At 42.3% G+C, this 21,544-nt stretch overlaps 3 protein-coding genes across 3 annotated transcripts; 1 reads left to right on the top strand and 2 right to left on the bottom strand.

Moving 5' to 3' along the window:
- Positions 1-556: 556 nt before the first annotated feature.
- Positions 557-8,005, bottom strand: psmb5 (proteasome 20S subunit beta 5). Its single transcript, XM_005740227.2, has 3 exons — positions 7,712-8,005; positions 5,176-5,482; positions 557-1,239 (listed from the first exon to the last, which is right to left on the bottom strand). The coding sequence occupies exons 1-3, from the start codon at positions 7,964-7,966 to the stop codon at positions 956-958; spliced, it is 846 nt and encodes a 281-aa protein (XP_005740284.1). The 5' UTR covers positions 7,967-8,005; the 3' UTR covers positions 557-955.
- Positions 8,006-8,738: 733 nt separating this feature from the next.
- psmb11a (proteasome 20S subunit beta 11a) lies at positions 8,739-9,527 on the bottom strand. The gene is made up of 2 exons (XM_005740285.1): positions 9,174-9,527; positions 8,739-9,059 (listed from the first exon to the last, which is right to left on the bottom strand). Exons 1-2 carry the CDS (start codon positions 9,525-9,527, stop codon positions 8,739-8,741), a joined length of 675 nt encoding a protein of 224 aa, XP_005740342.1.
- Positions 9,528-11,211: 1,684 nt separating this feature from the next.
- prmt5 (protein arginine methyltransferase 5) lies at positions 11,212-18,822 on the top strand. Its single transcript, XM_005740226.1, has 16 exons — positions 11,212-11,471; positions 11,786-11,904; positions 12,862-12,947; positions 13,065-13,199; positions 13,314-13,426; positions 13,556-13,605; positions 13,713-13,876; positions 14,006-14,167; positions 14,519-14,596; positions 15,240-15,298; positions 15,524-15,646; positions 15,860-16,035; positions 16,198-16,401; positions 16,479-16,589; positions 17,822-17,886; positions 17,975-18,822. Exons 1-16 carry the CDS (start codon positions 11,374-11,376, stop codon positions 18,125-18,127), a joined length of 1,896 nt encoding a protein of 631 aa, XP_005740283.1. The 5' UTR covers positions 11,212-11,373; the 3' UTR covers positions 18,128-18,822.
- The last annotated feature ends 2,722 nt before the right edge of the window (positions 18,823-21,544 follow it).

Raw genomic sequence — 21,544 nt, 5'->3', positions numbered from 1 at the left:
TATTCCGGGCCATAAAAACCGCTGGAGGGGGACACACCGCTAGCGCAGGTCGTTACATTGTAAAACACCATGGCAGGGTGGCACACAACACTGCACGCTGAGAAGCTAAGGGTGTCAGGGAGGAATTAAAGAATAAATTTCCCCTTCCAATTAAAAGGCGCATTTGTGCAACGTGAGCGGAGGAAGGGAACATTATCAATGAGGGGAAGAAAACATACTGTTACAACTCAGGAGGCACAATTACTGAGGCTGGTGGTACGCAATTAAATAGTGCTATTTAGACAGCACTGCTCCCCACTAATAAACAACGTATAGAGGAGACTACACAGATTTTGGATGTACCTCCAAAATCCCCACATCTGTGGAGGGAAACAGATGACTGAAATGTAAACACAACGAGCGGCAAAACGACTACATCAAAAGGAAAAGGAAGGGATCCAGTTAAACATTTGCATAAATAGGAAATTCTAAGAAATACAATTCACTATCTTGTGACCCAAAGATGGAATTGGCCCTCCCACGAAATAACAAAAGCAAGACTCTTGGAAAAAAAAAAGAGAGAACATCACAGGTTTTATTGAAGAAGGCGATGCAGTTTCTAAGAGTACGATCCAAATGAAATGTATGTAGGGCAAGCACCACACTACTCCCACACTGTATTAAAGCATGTTTGAGTCATCGGGCCTGTCTCTGCAACCCCTCAAATCATACTGTGTGGAGGGCGAGTGGAGCTCACTGGCATTGTTAAAAATGTACAGTATAAAGGCTTGAAGCTAGCAACAAGTCACAGAAGAAATGTGAGTCGCAGTCAATCTGCAGATGAGTCCTTTTTATTATGTGTCAACCCTTTCTGGCATTTCAGAACAGCTAAACATTGGATACTAGAATAAGTTCCTACCCCTTCCCTCATCTCTCCCAACCCTCACCCGGCTCTACGTTATGTTGTTTTCTATAACTACGCCTGATCTTTGTACTGGTGGTGCAACACGAGCACGTCGTCCTGGGAGATCCTGGTCCAGCCCTCGCTGTGGACGTGGTACAGGTTGACCTGCCCTCCACTGTAGGCGTCGCGGTACGTGGCCTGGTAGATGGCGCGACGGCCAAGCTCGCAGGCCTCCTCCACCGTTAGGTCGTGTCTCACGCCGCTGTCCATCACACCGTAGGCATACATGGAGCCTGACCCCACCGCAAACAAGTCGCCGCACACCCGGTTCCCCTCTGAGTCGACGTAGTACAATCCTGAAAAGCAAAAAAAAGGAACAGAAAGGACAACGGGTGGGTCAATAGGACAGGAAGGCAAAGAGGACAGAGAAACCGTGTAAAGGGAGTTGTATTTCTCTAGATGTTGCGCTTTGACAGGAAAACTGAGATGGTGTACATCTAACACCGCAGTGCTCCCACAAACAAACACACACACACACGCGCGATCTTGGAAACGCTCACGCACGGCATGTCCTCCAGAGAGAGAGAGAGAATATGAACAGCTGCAACCTCTCCAAGTGAAGTAAGGCTGGCAGATATGAACAGCTGCACCCTCTTCAAGTAAAACGAAGCCGGTCGCGGAACCTGCTGACAAGGCGGGGGCCACATCGCCGTCCGCCCAGGGGCCCTGCTCTGGATCTTATTGATCCCCGCAAACAGGCCAAAAATTAACTATCGACCCACAACCTGAGCTTCGCAGGTAACAGCATCTCGCACCTCGCCAGGGAGGGCAAAGAACAACATCACGCTCACATCCTGTAGACGTCAAACAAGTACAGCGCATTTCTTCCACACAAACACACACATTTCTTTAACCTTTACACACTTGAGCATCACATGGAGGCACACGCTCTGCCTCCACCCCAAACATGTAATCTTATGTGCACCGCAGACTCACAATGCTCTGATGGACCTGTGAGGGACAGTTTGCTCCACACCACGCTTCGTGGACACATGCGAGACATTTTGTTCCGCGCTATGACACATTCGCTAGGCCTCATCCCGGAGTGACGTGGAACGGGTGACTAGCACCAGCCTGTGAGCTCGCCCACAGTCAGCCTGCAGATGGTAAAAAGACAGCCTGCGAAAAGGCATGTTTTTTCATACTGCTTTCACAAATTCAAACCTGTGAAAATGATGCACAGACAAACGCAGGAACACATGCATGGAAAATTACCTAATATCCACCGCTATCTCTCATCTCCCACATTAAAAAACACTTCAAAATGCCCTCACACTGCACACCCTCGCTTGCAGAGATTCGCAGCTAAACTAGTGACAGTCTATTAGGGATAGAGAGCCACTTGCTTTTTGGGGGGAGCTTACCATTGCTTTCAACTGGCAAATTGCAGCTTCCTCAGCCTGTCGTTAGCTTGCCATGATAATCATCCAGTGCCTGCCTATGCACGGGGGTAATTTGCCATTCCAAGACCTGCCTGTTCCTCTTGAAAACTGTGAGGGACTCGTTAAAAACATAATGGGCAGGCAGAGAGAGTTGTAAAGGCAGCCTCTTGTGTTGAGTAGCACGGTTGACGGAGGTGGATGAGGACTCTTTAGGAGGTCCAAGTATAGCAGCAGAGCGGCACCCAAAAGACACTTCCCACATCCATTAAAAAAAAAACCCAAAAAAAACCCTCACACCTGGGATCTTTGTAGCGCCCAATGCAATCACTTATCACTTAACAGTCTGAAACACATGCAGCCGATGAGCAGTGCTCAGAAAACCAAGGGCGAGGGGAAGGGGGGTGGGGGGGTGGAAGAGGGAGGTTAAAATTTGCAAGGCACACATCAGAGCGGAAGTGTCGTTTGGATGGTGGAGCTCTGCAGCCAGGAGAGGCTCCTTCTACTCCATCAATCAGCTGACAGGTGCTCGAAGAGCCTTTTTTCTTTTCTTTTTTTTTTTAAAAACAGCAGCCAGTGCAGCTGGATGGAATGACAGTATTACAGTGTAAGTAAGGATGCATGGGTGGGTAGCCTCAAATAGGTCAGTGTCTGTCATCTGTCCTTCCCCCCCTAGAATTCATGACTGGCTCAGGAGTAAAAAGACAGCAGCAGTTGTACAGAGGAGAAAAAGCGATTACATCATTCCCTTGGGACCTGCTCGAAACCGACAGCCACATGGGTCTTCTTTGATGAGGACTCGTATCAAACATTGCTCGGCTTTGTCGCCATGACGCTACATTTCAGTGGATCACATATCAGCTCATTACGAAGCCTTGATGTCTTTAGAGAGAGCACTGGGGGGGTGCCACGCAAGGTACAATCACTTTTTCCTCTGTCAAAGCCAAAGCCGCTATCCAGCTATCAAGCATTAACCGTGCCCTGATTATGTGAGTGTCATAACATGTAATGTTATTACATTGAGCCATATTTGTCAAGCTCCTCAATGTCGCTTTTATTCAATTTAGTCTGCATGGAGCTTAAGACACTTCATCAGGGGAATAAGTGCCTGACATGATTGTAGCTGGTTAATGAGCTTCCCACCTAATCGTGATTGATTTAATTTACATGACATTTACCTCTCCGTTCAATCACTGGCATTGTGGGAACCATGGCAAAGCCCGCATACATATTGAACTTATACAGGGATCATTATTTCCCCAATTGATTGCCTGGGATTTAACACGTGTCATTTGCGTTTGTTGGCATACCAGCGGGCTGTCATTGTTCACAGAGACCTCTTGGCTTTCCATACAAAGCCACCATCGATCTCAGCACGTGTATGGCCATTATGCATACGACCCAGTTGTCCAGGGCTGAGACCCAATGTCCATCATCCCACCGTGCTCTCACTGGCCTGCAGTCCCAGCCTCATCGATTTCCCATTACTGTGTCACCGTGGCGGCCTCTTTAAGCACACCTTCTGTGATGTACAGCCTCACACTGTGTGGTATTCAAAAGCTACAGCTTAAGGTACTAAAACAGACAGAGCAAAAGAAAGGCTGCAGTGACACCTAGTGGCTAACCCGGAGTAATGCATATGTTTGTTTTTTTCTTAAATGATAATTATCCGCACAGCCCAGCTGTAGTATATTTCATTTAAATAATAAACAGCTAACCACTCATGTCCAAACTCATGCTTAAAAAATAATGAAGAATGAATGAATAATGAAGCCTCTTTGAAATTTGCCTGGGACTAAGGATCTTTGACAACACTGAGAAACAAAACCGATGCATGATTAAGCTGCCAAAATAATCTTTCACATAAAAACAGACCCATTAGCATATGTCAAGAGAGAAAAGCTGATGTGTGTTGAGTAGATTTAAGTGCATTACTTAAAAGCTGAATCACAAACGGCAACAAAGAGATTAAACATTTATATCCCATACAAGAATATTGGGGACTTTTTTTTGAGTAAGACAAAATCAGCATACATTCACCAGTTCACAATCCCCTCTTTTATATTTTTAAAGTTTAGCTGCTAACCACCTGGACTCTCCTGTTTTGACAGGAGGCTAATTTGGCTACACATTCAGCTCCATCTCCAGAAAGCCTCTTTCCCTGTATTCATACACACTTCAACTTGTGCCCCTTGCTCTGCTTCAGAGATCTACTCCAAGCAGAAAGGCCACTCTTAGGAGAACCAGCAGCAGGCAGACAAGTGTTGGACTCAGTCACTAAGTCCACATTTGGTTTCCAGGCCAGCTGTACTTTGCTGGATGTCGTTCTGCTGCTCTTTCTCCAAATTTACCATTTTCAAGAACAATTTTCACAGACTGCATAGTTTTTCATGAGGTCAACTTGATTCCAGATTGCCAGTTTTATCTCCCCATTAGGGGAGATAATGGAGCTCAGGAAGTAGAACAGGTCATCTACTACTTGGAAGGTTGGTAATTCAATCCCTGACTGCTCCAGTCTCCATGCCAAAGCATCTGTGGGCAAGACACTGAATCCCAAGCTGCTTCTGATATATTCATTGTAGACAGAATGTGTGTGAATGTTAGCTAAAATATGTTTATTACTGTACCATTATAGGTTTTCTGTATTACTGTAAGGTCTTTACCTTACACTAGAAAGTGCCTCAAGGAAAATGTTGTTTTGATTTGACACTATACAAATTGTCCTACAATCAGTTCAAGGAAGCACTGCATATCTTGATACTGGTACAGTTTAAAGTAGTACAAATTCTATCTAGATCAGTTTATAACCAGACAAAATGACATGTCCGTGTCAGATATAACAGTTGATGTTACCTGGTCCTCTCTTGTCCCAGCCACAGACCATGGTTCCCATACTAAGTCCCATGCCTTTGTACTGGTACACCATGTTAGCAAGCAACTTGGAGGCGGCTGCCACTGAGATGCGCTCCTTGTTGCGAAGCTCGTAGATGCGACACTGGCGGGCCAGCAGGCGCTCCCAGAAGCTACAGTCTGCAGCTCCTCCAGCCATAGTACCCAGTAGGTAGGGGTTGATCTCAATCACCTTCTTGACCGTCTGTGACGCGATGTAGGAGCCTGCTGTGGCTCGAGAGTCCACTGCAACGATAACTCCATGCTGGAACTGAGAGGGGAAACGGCAGTCAAAAAATGGGTCGGGTAGCCCACATTTCCACAAGTTCCTCACAAAACCATATGTTTAAAGTACTAGACTGATATCAGTACATTGATTAAGAAAAGACACAAAGATGGCATTTACCGATGTCAGTGATCGATCGATCTGTTGGGTTAAACAGTTAAAATCAACTGGCACTGGCTCGCAGCCAAATTGTCATTTTAAACATTAGCAGTGGCCCAGAACTTTGCAATCAGTGCCCCTCTCTCTTAAACAGCTACACTACTTACCAGTGCATAATACATTTTAATGCCCTCCCCTACATCCACTGCTTTTAACAGAATAGAGTCACTTGCTCTAAATTTAAGTAAGAGATCGCTTGCAGCAGTTCTGCCTAAATGAGGCCAAAAAAAAAAAAAAAGAGCTGTTGCTCTACAGCTGTCAGAGAGGTGCAATATACGGTTCGGCTCTAGCAGAAAGCTGCTGGATAAGAGGAAAGACTTTTGCTCTTCCTTCCAAAATCCTCTATCAGCGAACTGACAGTCACAGAAGCAAGTATAGTAGACAACAGATTTGGCCAGTCAGAGGGAGATGTCTGTGGGGGATGTTTTCATTAAGGGATTAAGGGATAAGGATGGCGTTATTTTTATCTTTTACTTGTATCAACAAATCCCCTGAAGAGACAAAAGCCATCAGCAGGGTTCTGTATTTACACTGCTCCACAGCGTTTGACAAACTGAGGGAGAAGACTACAATGGCTGTTTTCAATTGTGATGACAAATCAACAGCAAGGCTCTTTCATGCCGTTTTAAATGTTTTCAATCGGGGGTTTCTACGGCACAGAGGCAGAATGTATTTATGCATCGCCAATTGTACATGCCAGTTTATAAGCCTGTCAATGGAATCTTGGTGGTTTTTTAGGGAAGGATTGTTAATTACAAATAAATGTATCCTCAGAGACACTGCTTAAATCTTTACAGCACAAAAAAACAACAGCAAGCCTTAAACTTTCTAGAAATCAAGATTTATTTTTCCCCCTTTTAGATTTTCTACTTTGATGTACAACATCAAAAAGAACATTTCCACTTTCTAGAGATTTCTTGGCTTCTTTTCGTGAGAATGCAAGTTTGTTTTTATTGTGCGCATCACAGTCACGACTAATCGAATACACGTCTTCTTCCATCAAAACTTCATGTGTGTTTTAACAATAACATTTAGAAAAGCAGGTATGGAGAACTCACAGTTGAAAAGAAGACTCACAGAAAGTGTGACTTTAATTCATTCAACACATTATACATGTATACATCTGAATACAATTAACAGGAATCTTATTAAAGGACCTTTGTGCTTTTCTCCTTCCTACTGCAACGTCACTGAACATAGTAATGACATAATAATGAAAGATCATCACATTTTAACCTCTAACATGATGTGATGTTCCTCGGAGCAAAATATATAAAACGATACTCGAGATAAGTGAGAAATGGTCTCTCCGTGTACTTTCCCCAACACCTGGGGCTGCTTCTGTTGTTTACAACACGCTACACAGTGTCTAAAAGTTGGGGTTCAAGTTGAAGAGGTGGTAGGCGATTAGTTTGTGAGGAACGCACTGTTTTGCCTTTTCGGTATATAACTGAACATATTTCAAGTATATAAAAGGCACGAGTTTATTTTAAAACCCTTAAAAATGTATACTATCAGCCAAAATATCCTGTGTCGGTTAGGCTCTCCTATGGATGAAACACATTTACATACTCAGCACAAATCACTTTGGAAATAACACACGTTTAGGTAGCTCTTTTAAGTTGTAACCATCAAAAAGTGTGTACTTGTTGCACTTTTTAGGGAAGAACACGTCAGATTTCCTACTATATAAATTCACGTGACTATGTTATTAAAACACCCACATTTTTGCTTTTAAATTGACTGAGAAACGTCAACGTAAGCCTACGTAATTCACGATTGGTCTTAATACTATACATAGTGAACATATTAGAGAGATTACTTGTTTACGTTTACTTACGTGCACATCACCCATCTCATGTACCATGCACATCTGTCATGAGAAAGCGATTTGTAGCCACGCTAGCATGCTAACATCAGAGACAATTTATACCGGAAACCCTAGCGTATGATATGTAAAGTCAAAATTTATCAAACGTCTAGTTTAGACAGGTATACAACTGCTACTGGGGTTTCTTATACCATATAGCTACAATAACTGGACCGTTAACTTACTTTGAATGCTAAGGTGGTGGTTCCATGCAGAAACTCTATTTTCCTTTCGACGCCATCATCGTCTCCGACACACAGCGGGTTTTTAACGGAAAAACTGAGGCTGTCCTCGGGCGTGCCTTCTAACCCCAGACCTCTTGGTCCGGGTCCGCCACCAAAAGCAAAGGACTGGCTACTATCAAACAAAAAATCCGCAGAATCACCGCTCAACACACTAGCAAGGGCCATCTTTGAAAATGTATGATGAACAAGCAACATCCGCCGCGGTAGTTTTTTTTATTCTGTCACGGTAACAAAATCAAACAGCGCCCCCTGTGTCTGTGGCGGTGTATTGGTTAAAAAAAGTGTGAGGTAAAGGAAATACCTTTTATTCCACAGCTATTATTATTATCATTATTATTATTATCTATCCATCCATTCACTTTCCGCTTATCATTTTCAGGGTCGCGGGGGGCGCTGGAGCCTATCCCAGCTGTCATAGGGCAAGAGGCGGGGTACACCCTGGACAGGCCGCCAGTCTGTCGCAGGGCTAACACACAGGGACAGACAACCATTCACACCCACATTCACACCTATGGGCAATTTGGATTAATCAATTAACCTATCCCCACAAGCTGCATGTCTTTGGACAGTGGGAGGAAGCCGGAGTGCCTGGAGGGAACCCACGCAAACACAGGGAGAACATGCAAACTCCACACAGAAAGACCCCGGAAGACCCCAGAAAGATGGTGGAATCGAACTCAGGACCTTCTTGCTGTACGGCAACAGCGCTAACCTCAAGCCACTGTGCTTGCCCATTAGTAGCTTAGGAGGTAGAGCAGGTCACCCACTGATCAGAAGGTTGGTGGTTTGTTCCCAGGCTCCTCCAGTCTGCATGTCAAGAATCCTTGGGCAAGATACTGACCCCAAGTTACTCTCCGATCCATCCATCAGAGTGTAAATGTGTGTGATTATTATTAAATTTACTTTTCAATGATAAATATAACATCATAATTTCCTCCCACACATAAATGCTTTTGATTATTAAGTATTATTTGAGTTTGTCATTCTTTTTCTTTCCCTTCTTTTCTTTATCTCTGTAATATTCTTCTTTCAAGTCCTCTCTCTTTCTCTGGCTCCATCCTTGTGCTGTGATGTGGAAAAGGTCCACATTGTTCCCCGAGTAGGCATCCCTGTGAGTGGCCCTGAACACTGCTTCTCTTGCCAATGAGATGGCTTCTCCTTTACTCAGGCTCCACCTCAGCTCTCTGTCCAAGACTCCATAAGCATAAGGTGAGCCTGAGCCCACAGAGAAGACATCTCCCTGCAGTCGGGCTCCGTCACTGCACACATATATAAGCTTTGGACCGCTGTTTGGAGAAGTTGTTGCAGTAATGTTTTGGTTACTAAAAACAGCCAAGGAGCTATCATCAGTCATCCAGGGTGAGTCTTCCAAACTTGTTGCACAGTCAGCAGCACCCTCTTGCTTATCCCAACCACACAGTGTAAGAGCAACACACATTTCAGTACCTTTAAAAGGATGGAGCATAGATGAAAGGAGCTTAGCTGTGGCACGTATTGAAAGGCGATGTCCATGCCGTAACTGGTACAGTCTGATCTCTCTAATCAGAATTCTCTCCCACAGCATGCAATCTGCACCACTACCAGAAGATGTGACCACTAGATGAGAGTGCATAGGGGTGATCTTATGAACAGCCGGACAGGCAACAAGCCCCCCGGCACTGGCACGTGTGTCTGCTGCTGCTATTACCCCACCTTGGAAGATGAAACCCAGGGTTGTTGTTCCATGAGCCAAACGGAAAGGCCTCTGGACTGTCATTGAATTTTTGGGTGGGCAGAAGGATGACAACGGTCTGTTGATGAAAGAGGAGGAATGTGGAAGAGGTGGTATAAAAAAATGCAGTGGAACTCCACAGTTGTTTTCAGATGTTTCCAGTCTTGAGTATCTTAGGTTGTAACAGTCACTCGTAGGAAATGGAATTGCTGCGTCCCCCAGAGATGAAAAAGAAAACCATTTATGTTGCACCGGCCTTTCTTTGAAGCTGCAAACATCTTCCAAAGCCATGATGGTGTAGACACAGATACTTGATCACAAAATCAGAACATCTTTTCTGTTGAAAAGTAAACAAAAGTTGTTCTCAAACACAGTCTATCCACTGAAAAGCTGATCAAACACAATCTTAAGTGTCAAAGAAACAGATCTGGTTTGTAGAGGGCGGATGCTGCTACTCTTTCTCATCTGCTTCTGAGTTCTTGCGCTTTTATAGCTCATGCAGGTGTGACAGCTGGTAGAAAAACACACACATATACACACGCCGTGTTCCATATCCAAAACCATTTATGGTTTATGTAAGTGATATTTTAGCCTACATGCTGTGAACCTGATATCCGCAGAAGCCACTTTCTGCAAGTCCTACAAGTGGAGTTCAGTAAGGACAAGCAAAGCAAGCGGTGCTGCCTAGTTGAATCTATAAATAGAAATCAATCAAAACGTACCAAAGTGAAAGTGATCTTTTGCCTTTCATCTCAAACAGCATTCTGTCATAAAACTTTGTTGCTTGTTTTCATCCATCTTTTACAACACTGTCATCGGTAGGCTGCAACTGGCTATTGTACTTTCCACAAAGCACGCCTGCCTGGATCCCAATGGAAACTGTAGGTGTTTCCGTTTCACATATATCAGTGTCAGAGACCTGCACCGTTTTCTCATTGTATTCGCATGTGAAAACACAACCAGATATAATAGAGGAGCTTCTGTGATATATCATCATAACAGACAAGTTTTTATCTGACTGACCACCTTGGCCAGCAGCAACTACAGACATACTTTTAAAGAATATCACAAATTACTGATGATTAAATAAAGCATGCCATTTTTAAAATGATCTGAGGATAAAACATCTTCAGCAGTAATGTTATTTCACATAACACTGAATTTTCTGCTGAAAAAAATATTTTTTAAATTTTAGTTATTTATGAACAAATTGCCAAATAAACCAATTTTATGAGTAGGGAAGTGTTTTTGTGGTGTTTTATTGCTTCTTAATGAGTGGGTCTAAAAGAGTCTAGCTAAATAATTTCTGGTCAATGTTTGTTTAACTATACAATAGTTAACAATGTGTGCAGAAGCAAGACGTCCATGTAGCCTACTGTAGAGTGCAGCGAGCTGCGGGAGGCTATCAGCACATTTAAAAGAGTAACAGACAGGCAGCACAAAACAATACGTTTTCATCTGTATATTAAAAAAATAAAATAACATAGCATAAAATAAAATATAATAAAAAATAAAAAATTGTCCCCATTATCAGCTAGTAGTAAATCATTTTTTGTATTTGTACAGTGGAGGAAGGGCTTGCCGGGTTTTTATTTCTCAAATCTGGTTTCTGGTTTTTATTTTCTCTATCAAAGTACAGCAAGCTGTTCGTCTTGGAAAAAGAAGTCGCCGTGAAACATCAAATGGCAACGTTTAAACAACGCTCGGTGCACAATTATCGCGACAATGTACGCGATATGCAACTTGTGCACTCATTAGCCATCTTGGTTCTGTCTCAAGTTTGTTAGCCAGCAAGCATTGCAATCCTTAGGAGCCAAGATGGCGCCAGTTTCTTCTAAAGGCAGAGCAATGTGAAAGTCCGAGAAATCAATTCATTCAGTCGGCTAAAGTCATGGCGTCTGCCAGCACAGGGAGCAGGGTGTCCTGCGGGAGAGATTTGAATTGTGTGCCAGAGATAGCCGACACGTTATCCGCGGTCGCCAAACTTGGGTAAGACGGTTTTTCGATTCTACATGTAATTTTTGTTTAGCTGAAATGAGCTTATGAGCAGAACGCGCTGCTTTGCTAGCACGTTCTCAGTGCATGATGGTTGCTAAGCTAGCCGGTGAATTACCAGCACGTGCCCGAATCACAATGATGCTTGACACTGTAGTGAAGTGTGCAGTACACAGGCTCTGCCTACTCCCATAGTATATTTGAGCTGTGTGGAGGATTACTTAGAAAACAGGTTTGTGTTTTACTTCGTGCTGATATTATAAATATTTTGAATGTTAACTGAAGTGCTTCCCTCCTCTGGTATCCAGGTTCGACTTCCTGTGCATGCCTCTCTTCCACCCGAGGTTCAGGAGGGAATATGAGCTGGAGCCCGCTAAATCCCGACCTGGAGCCCAGACCCGGTCGGACCTGCTGTTATGTGGCAGAGGTCAGTTTTCCTGCCCCTTTGTCTTTTGCAGCCTGAGGCATTACTAGCTATTAAATCATCAGTCCCCCTAAAGTGAGAGGAAACACTGAGTGTGTTATTCTGTGCAGGGTATTTTTGGGCATGGTGGGGTCTACTGGTGCCCTTTATTTATTGGGAGGGGGGGTCAAGGTCACTTTAAATTCTATTTAAATGTAATATTAAATAAATTTAAGCATAGTCAGTTTTTACAGTCCTAAAAGTGGAAATTAACTTCTTATTAGGTCTGTTAAACCAAAAACACTGCAACCTTTACAATTCTCAGTAAATTACTTTTTATTCATAGAACATAAATTTATCAAAGTTTGACGACATACGTTTGTGTAAGTGTGTCATGGCATAAATGAGATTTTAGAAAGATTCAGGAAGGAACTGCTGATGTTCAACGGGATGGAAAGGGTTACAGAATCTGAACAACGTGTTGTTCATAGCAGGGCACCAAAAAGAGAGCAGCTACTCTGCAAAAAGACTACTGAGCATTTGAACAATCTTATGTGGGCTTCTGAGACCAAAATAGAACTTGCTAGTTTACGTTTAAAAGACTGTTTGGAGTAAGGAAAACACCGCATTAAAGCATAAAAGCGTGGTGGTATTATCATGGTCAGGGCCTGTTTTGCTGCATCTGAAGCAGGGGAGTTTGCCAAAAATTAATGGAGCAATGAAGTCTTTATGTCAGGACATCTGTCTGCAAACCAAATTTCATCAGAAAGTAGGTAGGTTGTGCTGAAAGACCAATCCTAAAAATACCATTTGTTCTGCTAAAGCCCAGCCTAAGAAGGAAAGTAGATGTTAAGACACTAATTCAAATCATTTTCATATTTTGTATTAAATACTCATCATCAGAAGAATGTGATTTTAGCATAAAGGTAAAGTGGTTAGGTGTTTGATGCTTTCTCTAAACCGTCCTTTTGTTCTGTCTAGATTGGAATACTCTAATCGTTGGGAAGCTCTCTCCATGGATCGATGCAGATTCAGAAATCGAGACAGAACGCAGAAACTCAGAGGCTGTAAGTTCTTTGAGTTTGATGGTGCTTGTAAGGGTTCTTTGATCTTGAGATATGAGTGAGGTTATCGTGTCATCTTTTTAATGCTTATCTTATCTGTTTTCCCATGTTCCTCTCCAGGCTCTTGCTCAGGAGCTAAACTTCTCCGCCTACCTGGGCCTGCCTGTCTTCATGATCCCTCTGAAGGGCCTCAGTAATGCCAATCTAGCCCGAGTGCTGCTAAATCACATCCACACTGGACATCACACCTCAAATGTAAGACGCAGCACATCAGGAATCAACAAGCACACAAAGACTGTGTTAAGATGTCAGAAAAGTCAAGACAGTGAAAGTCCTCATTTATCTGCTGCTGTCCTCTTTGTTGATTAGTTCTGGATACGCGTCCCACTGATGGCGTCAGAGGACATGCGGGAAGATCTGACTGAGAATGAACCGATCTCTTGTACTGATGACACAAGCGTTGATGAGAAGACTTGGAGCTGGTTAGTTTCATGCCACGGCACTTCCTGAGCAACTGAGTGCTGTCTGCATGCTGAAATGGTTACTATTGATTTCCTTTAAAACACTGTCTCTCTTTGTTTACTTACCTCATTTTTTTTTTTCTTTCATAGGTGGAACTCATTCAGAACCCTTTGTGACTACAACAAGAGGATCTGTCTTGGTGAGAGAACACACTGTGAAGCAGCAACCTGGGGCAAACTTCGGGCATTGAGAAATAATTATGCTCCTGTCTGTTACTGAGATTGTGCTTCGTTTGTATTCCTAAAGCGGTTGAAATTGGACCAGATATGCCATCAGACACTGTGATTGATAAATGGCTCGGAGAACCTATCAAAGCAGCCATTCTCCCCACCAGCATCTTCCTAACCAATAAGAAGGGCTTCCCTGTTTTGTCGAAAGCCCATCAGAGAATAATCTTTCGACTCTTCAAGGTATAAAATAACATTCATAGATTGAGTTCTGTTAAAATCAAACAATCTGCAATCAAATACAAAAAGGTTGTTTTTTTTGTCTAGTTTTGAAAAAGTAAATCTTTAAATTAAAATGATCTCCTTTTTTAGTTGGAGGCCCAGTTCATCTTCACAGGCACCAGTCGGCACACTGACAAGGACTTCCGATCCTACCTGCAGTACCTGGAGTACCTCAACCAGAACAGGCCTGCACCCAATGCCTACGAGCTCTTTGCTAAGGGTTATGAAGACTACCTGCAGTCACCTCTACAGGTGAGGAAGTACCCTTTCATGCTCACGTTTGTATGCCTCTGTGCAACCTGAAGCCATAGCTAGATGTATAGTTATGTCTGGTTGGATCACTGAAGGAACATCAGATTAGATTTTGATGGTCAAATGCAATGACCTTGCAAACTATACATTTTAAGTCAAGAATTAATCTGTTAATTGTGACATATTGTACAGATGTCTAATAATATAAAGTAATGAAGTGATGACATACTCGAGAGATATGAATGGAAACTGCAGTTTCACTGTTTGGTAGAATTGTAAAACTGTGAGGCTGTTTTGCTTTTTCCTCCTAATCAGGACCTTTTAACGTCATGTTTTGCTTTCTTTGTTTAGCCTCTGATGGACAACTTGGAGTCTCAGACATACGAAGTGTTCGAGAAGGATCCTATTAAGTATTCACAGTACCAACAAGTAAGACAGTCAGACATTTTTTTTGGGGTATGAGGAGGCATGGCACAGATGTTACAGAGAGGTCTTTGCTTGTCCAGTAGACATACAAATGCAGTAAAACAGACTTTACTTGGGCAGACTGTTCAGATATGCAAGTGCATTTGTTTTTATGCATCACAGAGAACACTGATTAATTTTATTAGTGGACAATCCCTTTGCGCTTATTTTGAAAATTCAGTTCCTGGCTCATGTTTCCTTAGTGGATGGTATCAGTTTTCAATATTGGTCAGTTGCTTTTTACCTATGAGCTTGTAATTATTATCCATCTGTCCATTTTCTTGGAAAGCCCTGATCCAGCCAGTGGACTTGGACCCAGAACATTCTTACTGTGAAGCAACTGTGTTCACCACCGCACCACACTGTTGCCCATAATCATTATCATTTGCTTTGGCCTCTGTTCAGCCTGAATGTGAAGATACGCCTAGATATTTGTCTGTGTATGTAGAGCTTATCCACATATATCAGACTGTCACTCATGTAGCATTTGAAAAACACTGACATTTAGGTGTTTAGTGTTAATAAAGGGGTTTAAATGGTCTGTAAGAGTTTGAGGCAAAATGTATTTAACACCATTTTGTTTTTGGTCTTTTCTTTGTGTGTGCAGGCTGTATATAAATGTTTGCTAGACAGAGTTCCAGAGGAGCAGAAGGACACTAATGTTCAGTAAGTATCTATATCTAAAATTATTGTATAAAGAGTCACAAATGAGGATTGTGGAGTAGGAACTGTATCCAGATATTGATTAATACCTCAATATCATGGCAGTCTATAATATACTCCTATAAGTCTCACTGGAAGTAGAGCAGGATAACACACACTGACTGTTTAAACTTCAGTGGTAACCACCAGGGTAGCAGCCTTGTCTAAAATGATGTGTTTTTTCCACAGGGTGTTGATGGTGTTGGGAGCAGGTAGGGGTCCTCTGGTCAATGCATCCCTGCGTGCTGCCAGGCAGGCAGACAGGAGACTGAGGGTGTATGCTGTGGAGAAAAATCCCAATGCTGTAGTGACGTGAGTAAAATAATGCTTTCAAATGTTCCATGTTTCACAGCGTACAAGCAAAAATATTATCGCATGCAACAGATCAATTGCGCTACCTGAATGAGTCTATAGATTGGATAAAAGCTTGGCCTTTGATTTTGTCTGAATTTATAGTGAGTCAGGAGGGGATTGAAGTGAAGCCTGAAACTTTCAACGCTTATTTTATTGATGTGTGTTCTCTAGGCTAGAGAATTGGCGCTTTGAGGAGTGGGGGGATCAGGTGACGGTGGTGTCATGTGACATGCGGGAGTGGGCCGCACCAGAGAAAGCTGACATCATTGTCAGCGAGCTGCTCGGATCATTTGGCGACAATGAACTCTCCCCAGAGTGCTTAGATGGAGCACAGCATTTTCTCAAAGGTATTTCAGGATTTTAATGAAGACTTAATTACACGTGTAGACACTGCAGAGTCATCAGAGGTCATTTTTCCACACCAAGCCATATTGAAAGCGTCACCTTTTAATGCTTCCTGACTCTAATTACTTTCATTTTCCCCTTTGTTTATATCATCTCACCTTCAGATGATGGAGTGAGCATTCCCTGCTCGTACACGTCCTACTTGGCTCCTCTGTCATCCTCTAAGCTTTACAACGAAGTACGAGGGTGCCGCGAACGAGACAAGGATCCAGAGTCCCATTTTGAGACGCCCTATGTTGTGCGCCTTCATAACTTCCACCAGTTGGCTGATCCCAAACCCTGCTTCACCTTCACACACCCCTCAACAGGTAGATGGAATCGCTTAAAATCCCTCTAATAAGCTTGTAGAGCATGTGCTCACCACCTCTCCCTCCGTCTGTTTCAGATATGAACAATAACCGGTATCAGTGCCTCAGATTCACAGTGGGTTGTAACTCTGTGCTCCATGGCTTTGCTGGCTACTTTGAGACCACTCTCTACAAAGATGTCACACTCAGTAAGTCAGCAGATCCATTTGTCCTTTGGCCTATTTTGTTTTTTATTCATCAGGTTTTTTTACGAGTTCCCCAGTTTTAGAATCTGTCATCGTCCTTGCAATTTGGGCTGGATGGTAAAACCATGAAGATTATCACAGCAAAATAACTTTTCCTCAACAGAGTAATGTAAAGTTAGTAGATTTATTCCAGCCATGTGTTGATAAATGCCTGAAAATGGCATGAAAAACCAAACAGAATGGTGCTACGCCAAACCAATCATGTGGCTGGAAGAGAGTTAGAGCTGCGTCAGGTTAGGTTGATGTACACAGTTGGAAATGTTAATGTTTGGGCTACTGCAGACATAAACGCCAGTATGTTAGCAGTGTGAGAAAGATGAAAGAGAAAATAAAAACTGATAACGTGCCAGCATTACCAAACATGCCCCCCAAACACACACAGCCCAAGGCTCAAAAGGCGAGGACATTGTTGGAAAGAGAGGTCAATGAATGCAACAGACAGCTTCATATAAAAGACACGATGTCATCAAGCAGATTTAAATTAGAGAATTAAAATTTTTGTTTGTTCTGTATACCTATGTTATTTATTTTACATGAGCTTGAAATTAAATTAGAAAATAAGTTATATTTAAATCAAAATTGACCTCATATCTTCAGTTAGGAATGGAAAGAAACATTTAAGCTAATAAGTAATGCTTCATTTTATATTGTGAAATATATCGATCAACTGAAAACTGGTAAAAAAAAATTATTATAAGATTTATTTTTCTTTCCCTCCATGTAGCACAGCCCTACTTTTAGCACTCAGTCTTTGCACGTTCATATAAAAAAATCATGACCTAGTTGCTTCAAATGAATGCAGAAGTTAGGACCTGTTTTCTGTCAGTCTACATCCAGCAACAGAATCAAGAGTGCAGCTTGTTACCATTACAGCCCAGCAGGGCTTCATTAATGTTTCAGAATGATGCGTTGGTGGGTGTAGTTGTGCAGAAAGCAAATAGTTCTTCCATGAAAATGTTCACATTTTTGTTTTGGAGCGTTTCGATCATGATTTCTGAAAAATCAGGTGCTTTGAGCATCGCTAGCTACTTCCATCGTGTTTTTAAAAAAAAAAAGAAAGAAGAAGGAATAAAAAAGGCAGGTGTAATGTCTCTACAATCTACAGTCCAGAATACTAGAAGTATTTTCTTTTTCCTTTTGGTTGAACTGTCATTTAAAGTCTTCTTTGTTGGCAGGTATAAAACCAGAAACGCACTCACCCGGAATGTTCTCATGGTTCCCCATCCTCTTCCCTCTTAAAGTAAGTTCCTTAGTCGGTACCGAGTTAAATGCTAAAGTTGAAAAATGAGAGTGAATAGATAAGTCACCGTGCTCCTTCTTGCCAACAGCAACCCATCTCCATATCCCAGGACGATGATGTCACAGTGCGATTCTGGCGCTGCAACAACGGGAAGAAGGTTTGGTATGAATGGGCTGTGACGGAGCCCTCCTGCTCTGCCATTCACAACCCCGCAGGCCGTTCCTACACCATCGGCCTGTGAAGAAGACGCGTCGGCACAAGTTGGCAGACTCCTGTGTTTCTGTCAGACTCTGTGGCAGTGGAAGAACGGGTGTCGTGACACTCTTTACACAGTTAAAAACCTGGACTTGTGCGAGCCCTTGAAAGTCCGCGGTGGTGGGCACTTTGCAGTTTAGGAAGAATAGATCGGATAAACCAAATTTGAACCTTTTCTTGTTTTTAAATCTCGTGCCACATTCACCACTCTCACCTGAACCCAAAGTGTACTGTTGCTGTGAGACTGGCTCATTCAGATTAGGTCAAACGTTAACACCGCGTCGTCATGCTATCCTTTTTTACTTGTCCTTATTGTTCTGAACTACAGTTCAACACAGCGATTTACACTCAATCCTGGACTTATGCCTTATCAAACACACATTCCATACACAATATTTGCATATTTAAACCCTTCTGCTCAACAGAACCTGAACTGCTTTTCAGGTTGCATACCATGACATTTGGGGCTGTTTGTTCATACCTTTGTTTTGTTCGAACCGTGTCAATAAAGACCACACTGTAGTGTTCTCTACATACCGTGCCCTTTTTGTTTGAAGCTTGAATGTTTTTGAGTCACATGTTAAATTGTTAAAATGATAGTTTTTTTTTTTTTTTAAAGGCAGTTTAAGCACCGTTCCTGTATTTTAATCTGTTGAAATTAAATGATGATCTGATCTGCAAGGAGGTGATTTTTCCTGTAGATGTCACCCTTTCTTGACCTTGACCCTAAGCAATCCATGATTCTTTTTACAAATGAAGGTACAAGTGCACTGTTTCAATTCATTTTGCCCTAAGAAGAAATTCTCTCAAGTCCTCACTGTTGTAGTGCTGGGGTCAGGCTAGTTGTTGTTAGATGTTTGGAGAGATACACTTGCAACAGTTAATCACTTCACCTCCAACACTTTTAATGATGAAGGGAAAACAGCTGAGTCAGGCTGCACAGACTTAAAAAAACATTTTAAAGACTGGTGTTACACCTTATGTGTCTGAAAAGTATAGTTACTCATAACATTTCCATGGGCTCCAGCAGTCCTGCGCAGCTATAGTAGTTATTATAAGTGAAATGTAAAACATAACTCAGCTGGAGTTTTCAGTGTCGCCGTGACAAGGTAAACTTTATTTCAAATAAACCTACAGTTTCCCCTCGTGTGGGCTTTTCATCAGGGAGCTTGTAAGGGAGATGTGCTTAACAAGATCAAGTGCAGGCTCAGCGTCCATGAGAAATCCATATTATGTCCCAGTGCTGAATAGTAAGGGCATGGGGACACACAGTGAGCACACATGGCCTGACTATTGTAAACTCAAGCCACTAAAGAAAATTAACTGCTTTTTTTCCCCCAGAAAATCTGCTTAGACTTGAAAAAACAAATAACACAGTTGGTGCACCTGCAGAGACCCTGTGCCAGCTTTTAGATCAATTCCAAGGAGCACAAATTAGCGAAAGCACTGTTGCCTCCTCATTTTATGTCCTCTTTTCATTTTTTGGCTCCAGTTTTCTAAATGAAGTCTTCAACGTGAAGTCAAGAAAGAATACAAGCATAAATGCAGTATGTCAACAGAGTGATGCTGTTTCATAGAAGATGCTGAATCTGTTTTGTTATTTTTAATTTTAGAATCACATTTTTATGTTAATTGAAATGGAAAACTTGTCATTTTTATCTTCAAAGTATCAATTCTTAAATGTTCTGTTTGTCTTTTGCTCACTTAGGAAACATTATCAGATTTTGTGAGTCCTAAAGCAGGTACTGTAGAATGCAGGCTCACTGGGTCATTAATGGTGTAATGAGTTGGGTGAGAACAAGTGTATTGTTTTCACCAACCGGGGTACTTTGGATTGATATCAGGCTAAGATTAAAACCAATTTGGAAGATTAAGATTAAATAACATGATGTGCAAATGTTACAATCTTTTAAAGGATCCCAAATCCCACAAATTCTCTGCAGAAATTGGCTTGAACAAATTAGTTTGGCAGGCGAAGGAGGCGAGATCAGCTGCAATCCTGGCAAATCAGCCGATCTGTTTCGCCTATCCGTTTGGTAAATCTGGTAAGGTGTGAGCTATTTAAGTCACTTCAGCCTATAAAGTTGCTGTGGCCTCTGCAAGTCACTTTACAACCCACCTGGACCCCACCTCTGGTCAGATCATGGTCTTGTTCTTTGGGCTCCTCTGTCCATGTGGAGCCTTCCACGTGTTTGCATGGAAGTGGACCCAGAACAGTTATACCGTCAAATAGAAATAACTAGATGGCACACCAATCATATTTTGTCTGAAGTTGATGTCCCAGTCTAATTTAATTAGCGTGTTATAATATACCCTCAAAGTGGATGGATGTTTTCATCCGTAATGACCTAAACAGTTTATTTTGCACAGTAACAGAAAGATTAAAACAAAATGCTCCATTAAATAATAATAGATATAGAAGGAATAATCAATCAAAAGCAATCTTAGGTGCACTGTAGTGCATAACATTACTGCTGTGCTTTTAGCTAATAGGCTATTGTAAAAAAAAGAAGAAAATTTCCCCCCGTTTTACATTTACTGCACACCTTGCGTCTGTGGATTTCAGTGTTGGTTAGCTGCCCTACCACTCATATTATGATGGCTCTCACTCTCTCCGATTACATCCTGGAGCTTCTCTTCCACTGCTGCCTTCCCCCTGGCACTGGCCTCCGCCTGCTGGCTGCCGTCTCCCTGTGTGAGTCCTTAAACACAATTGAAGATTATTGCGCTGCATCAGTGAATTAACAGATGCAGATAATGGGGGCAGCATGGTAATACCATCCACAATGGGTAATTTCAGGCTTGGTGATTATAAGCTTATTTTCTCAAGAGCTGTCTTCTGCTCATTGTTCTAAACCATCAGTGAACGAAAGAGCTGCCTTTCACCGGGGGGGGGTGTCAGGGTCAGTGGATGACTCTCAGCGAAGGCACATTGAACGTCAGATAAGCAGATTCTAAAAATGCTGTTTGCAACTTTTTTGCAACTATCATTTAAGTTAAACCACCTGCTTTATCCCCCCTTTGTTTATTGTCGTCTATGGAGGGGGAAAAAAGCAAGCTGCATGCATGTGCAAAAATACCCATAATTTACTCACAAGACCCAAACAGTTCGCATGCATCCATACTAGACTTGGCTTTAAGATCAAGTCATTTCCACGTTATTATTATGAGTTATTATGTTATTATGAGTCCACCATATAAAAGAACATAGAGAGAAAGTTAAATCCAGTCAACAATGGGGTAAAAAGTTTCAGCGACTTTCCCCCCAAAATAAGTTTTAAGAATTGTTTTCCTCCCACAGTTTATACACTTCCAACTAGGGATGGGTACCGGTGTCGGTTCTGACATAAACGGTAGTAACCAGACCGAAAAGCAGCGCACATTTCGGTGCTTTATTTCGGTG

The sequence above is a fragment of the Pundamilia nyererei genome, unplaced genomic scaffold (assembly GCF_000239375.1).
Source record: "Pundamilia nyererei isolate P.nyererei 1_Seehausen unplaced genomic scaffold, PunNye1.0 scaffold00098, whole genome shotgun sequence".
Classification (NCBI taxonomy): Eukaryota; Metazoa; Chordata; class Actinopteri; order Cichliformes; family Cichlidae; genus Pundamilia; species Pundamilia nyererei.
Note: the sequence above shows the minus strand (reverse complement) of the source record. Positions and strands in the feature narration are given on the sequence as shown.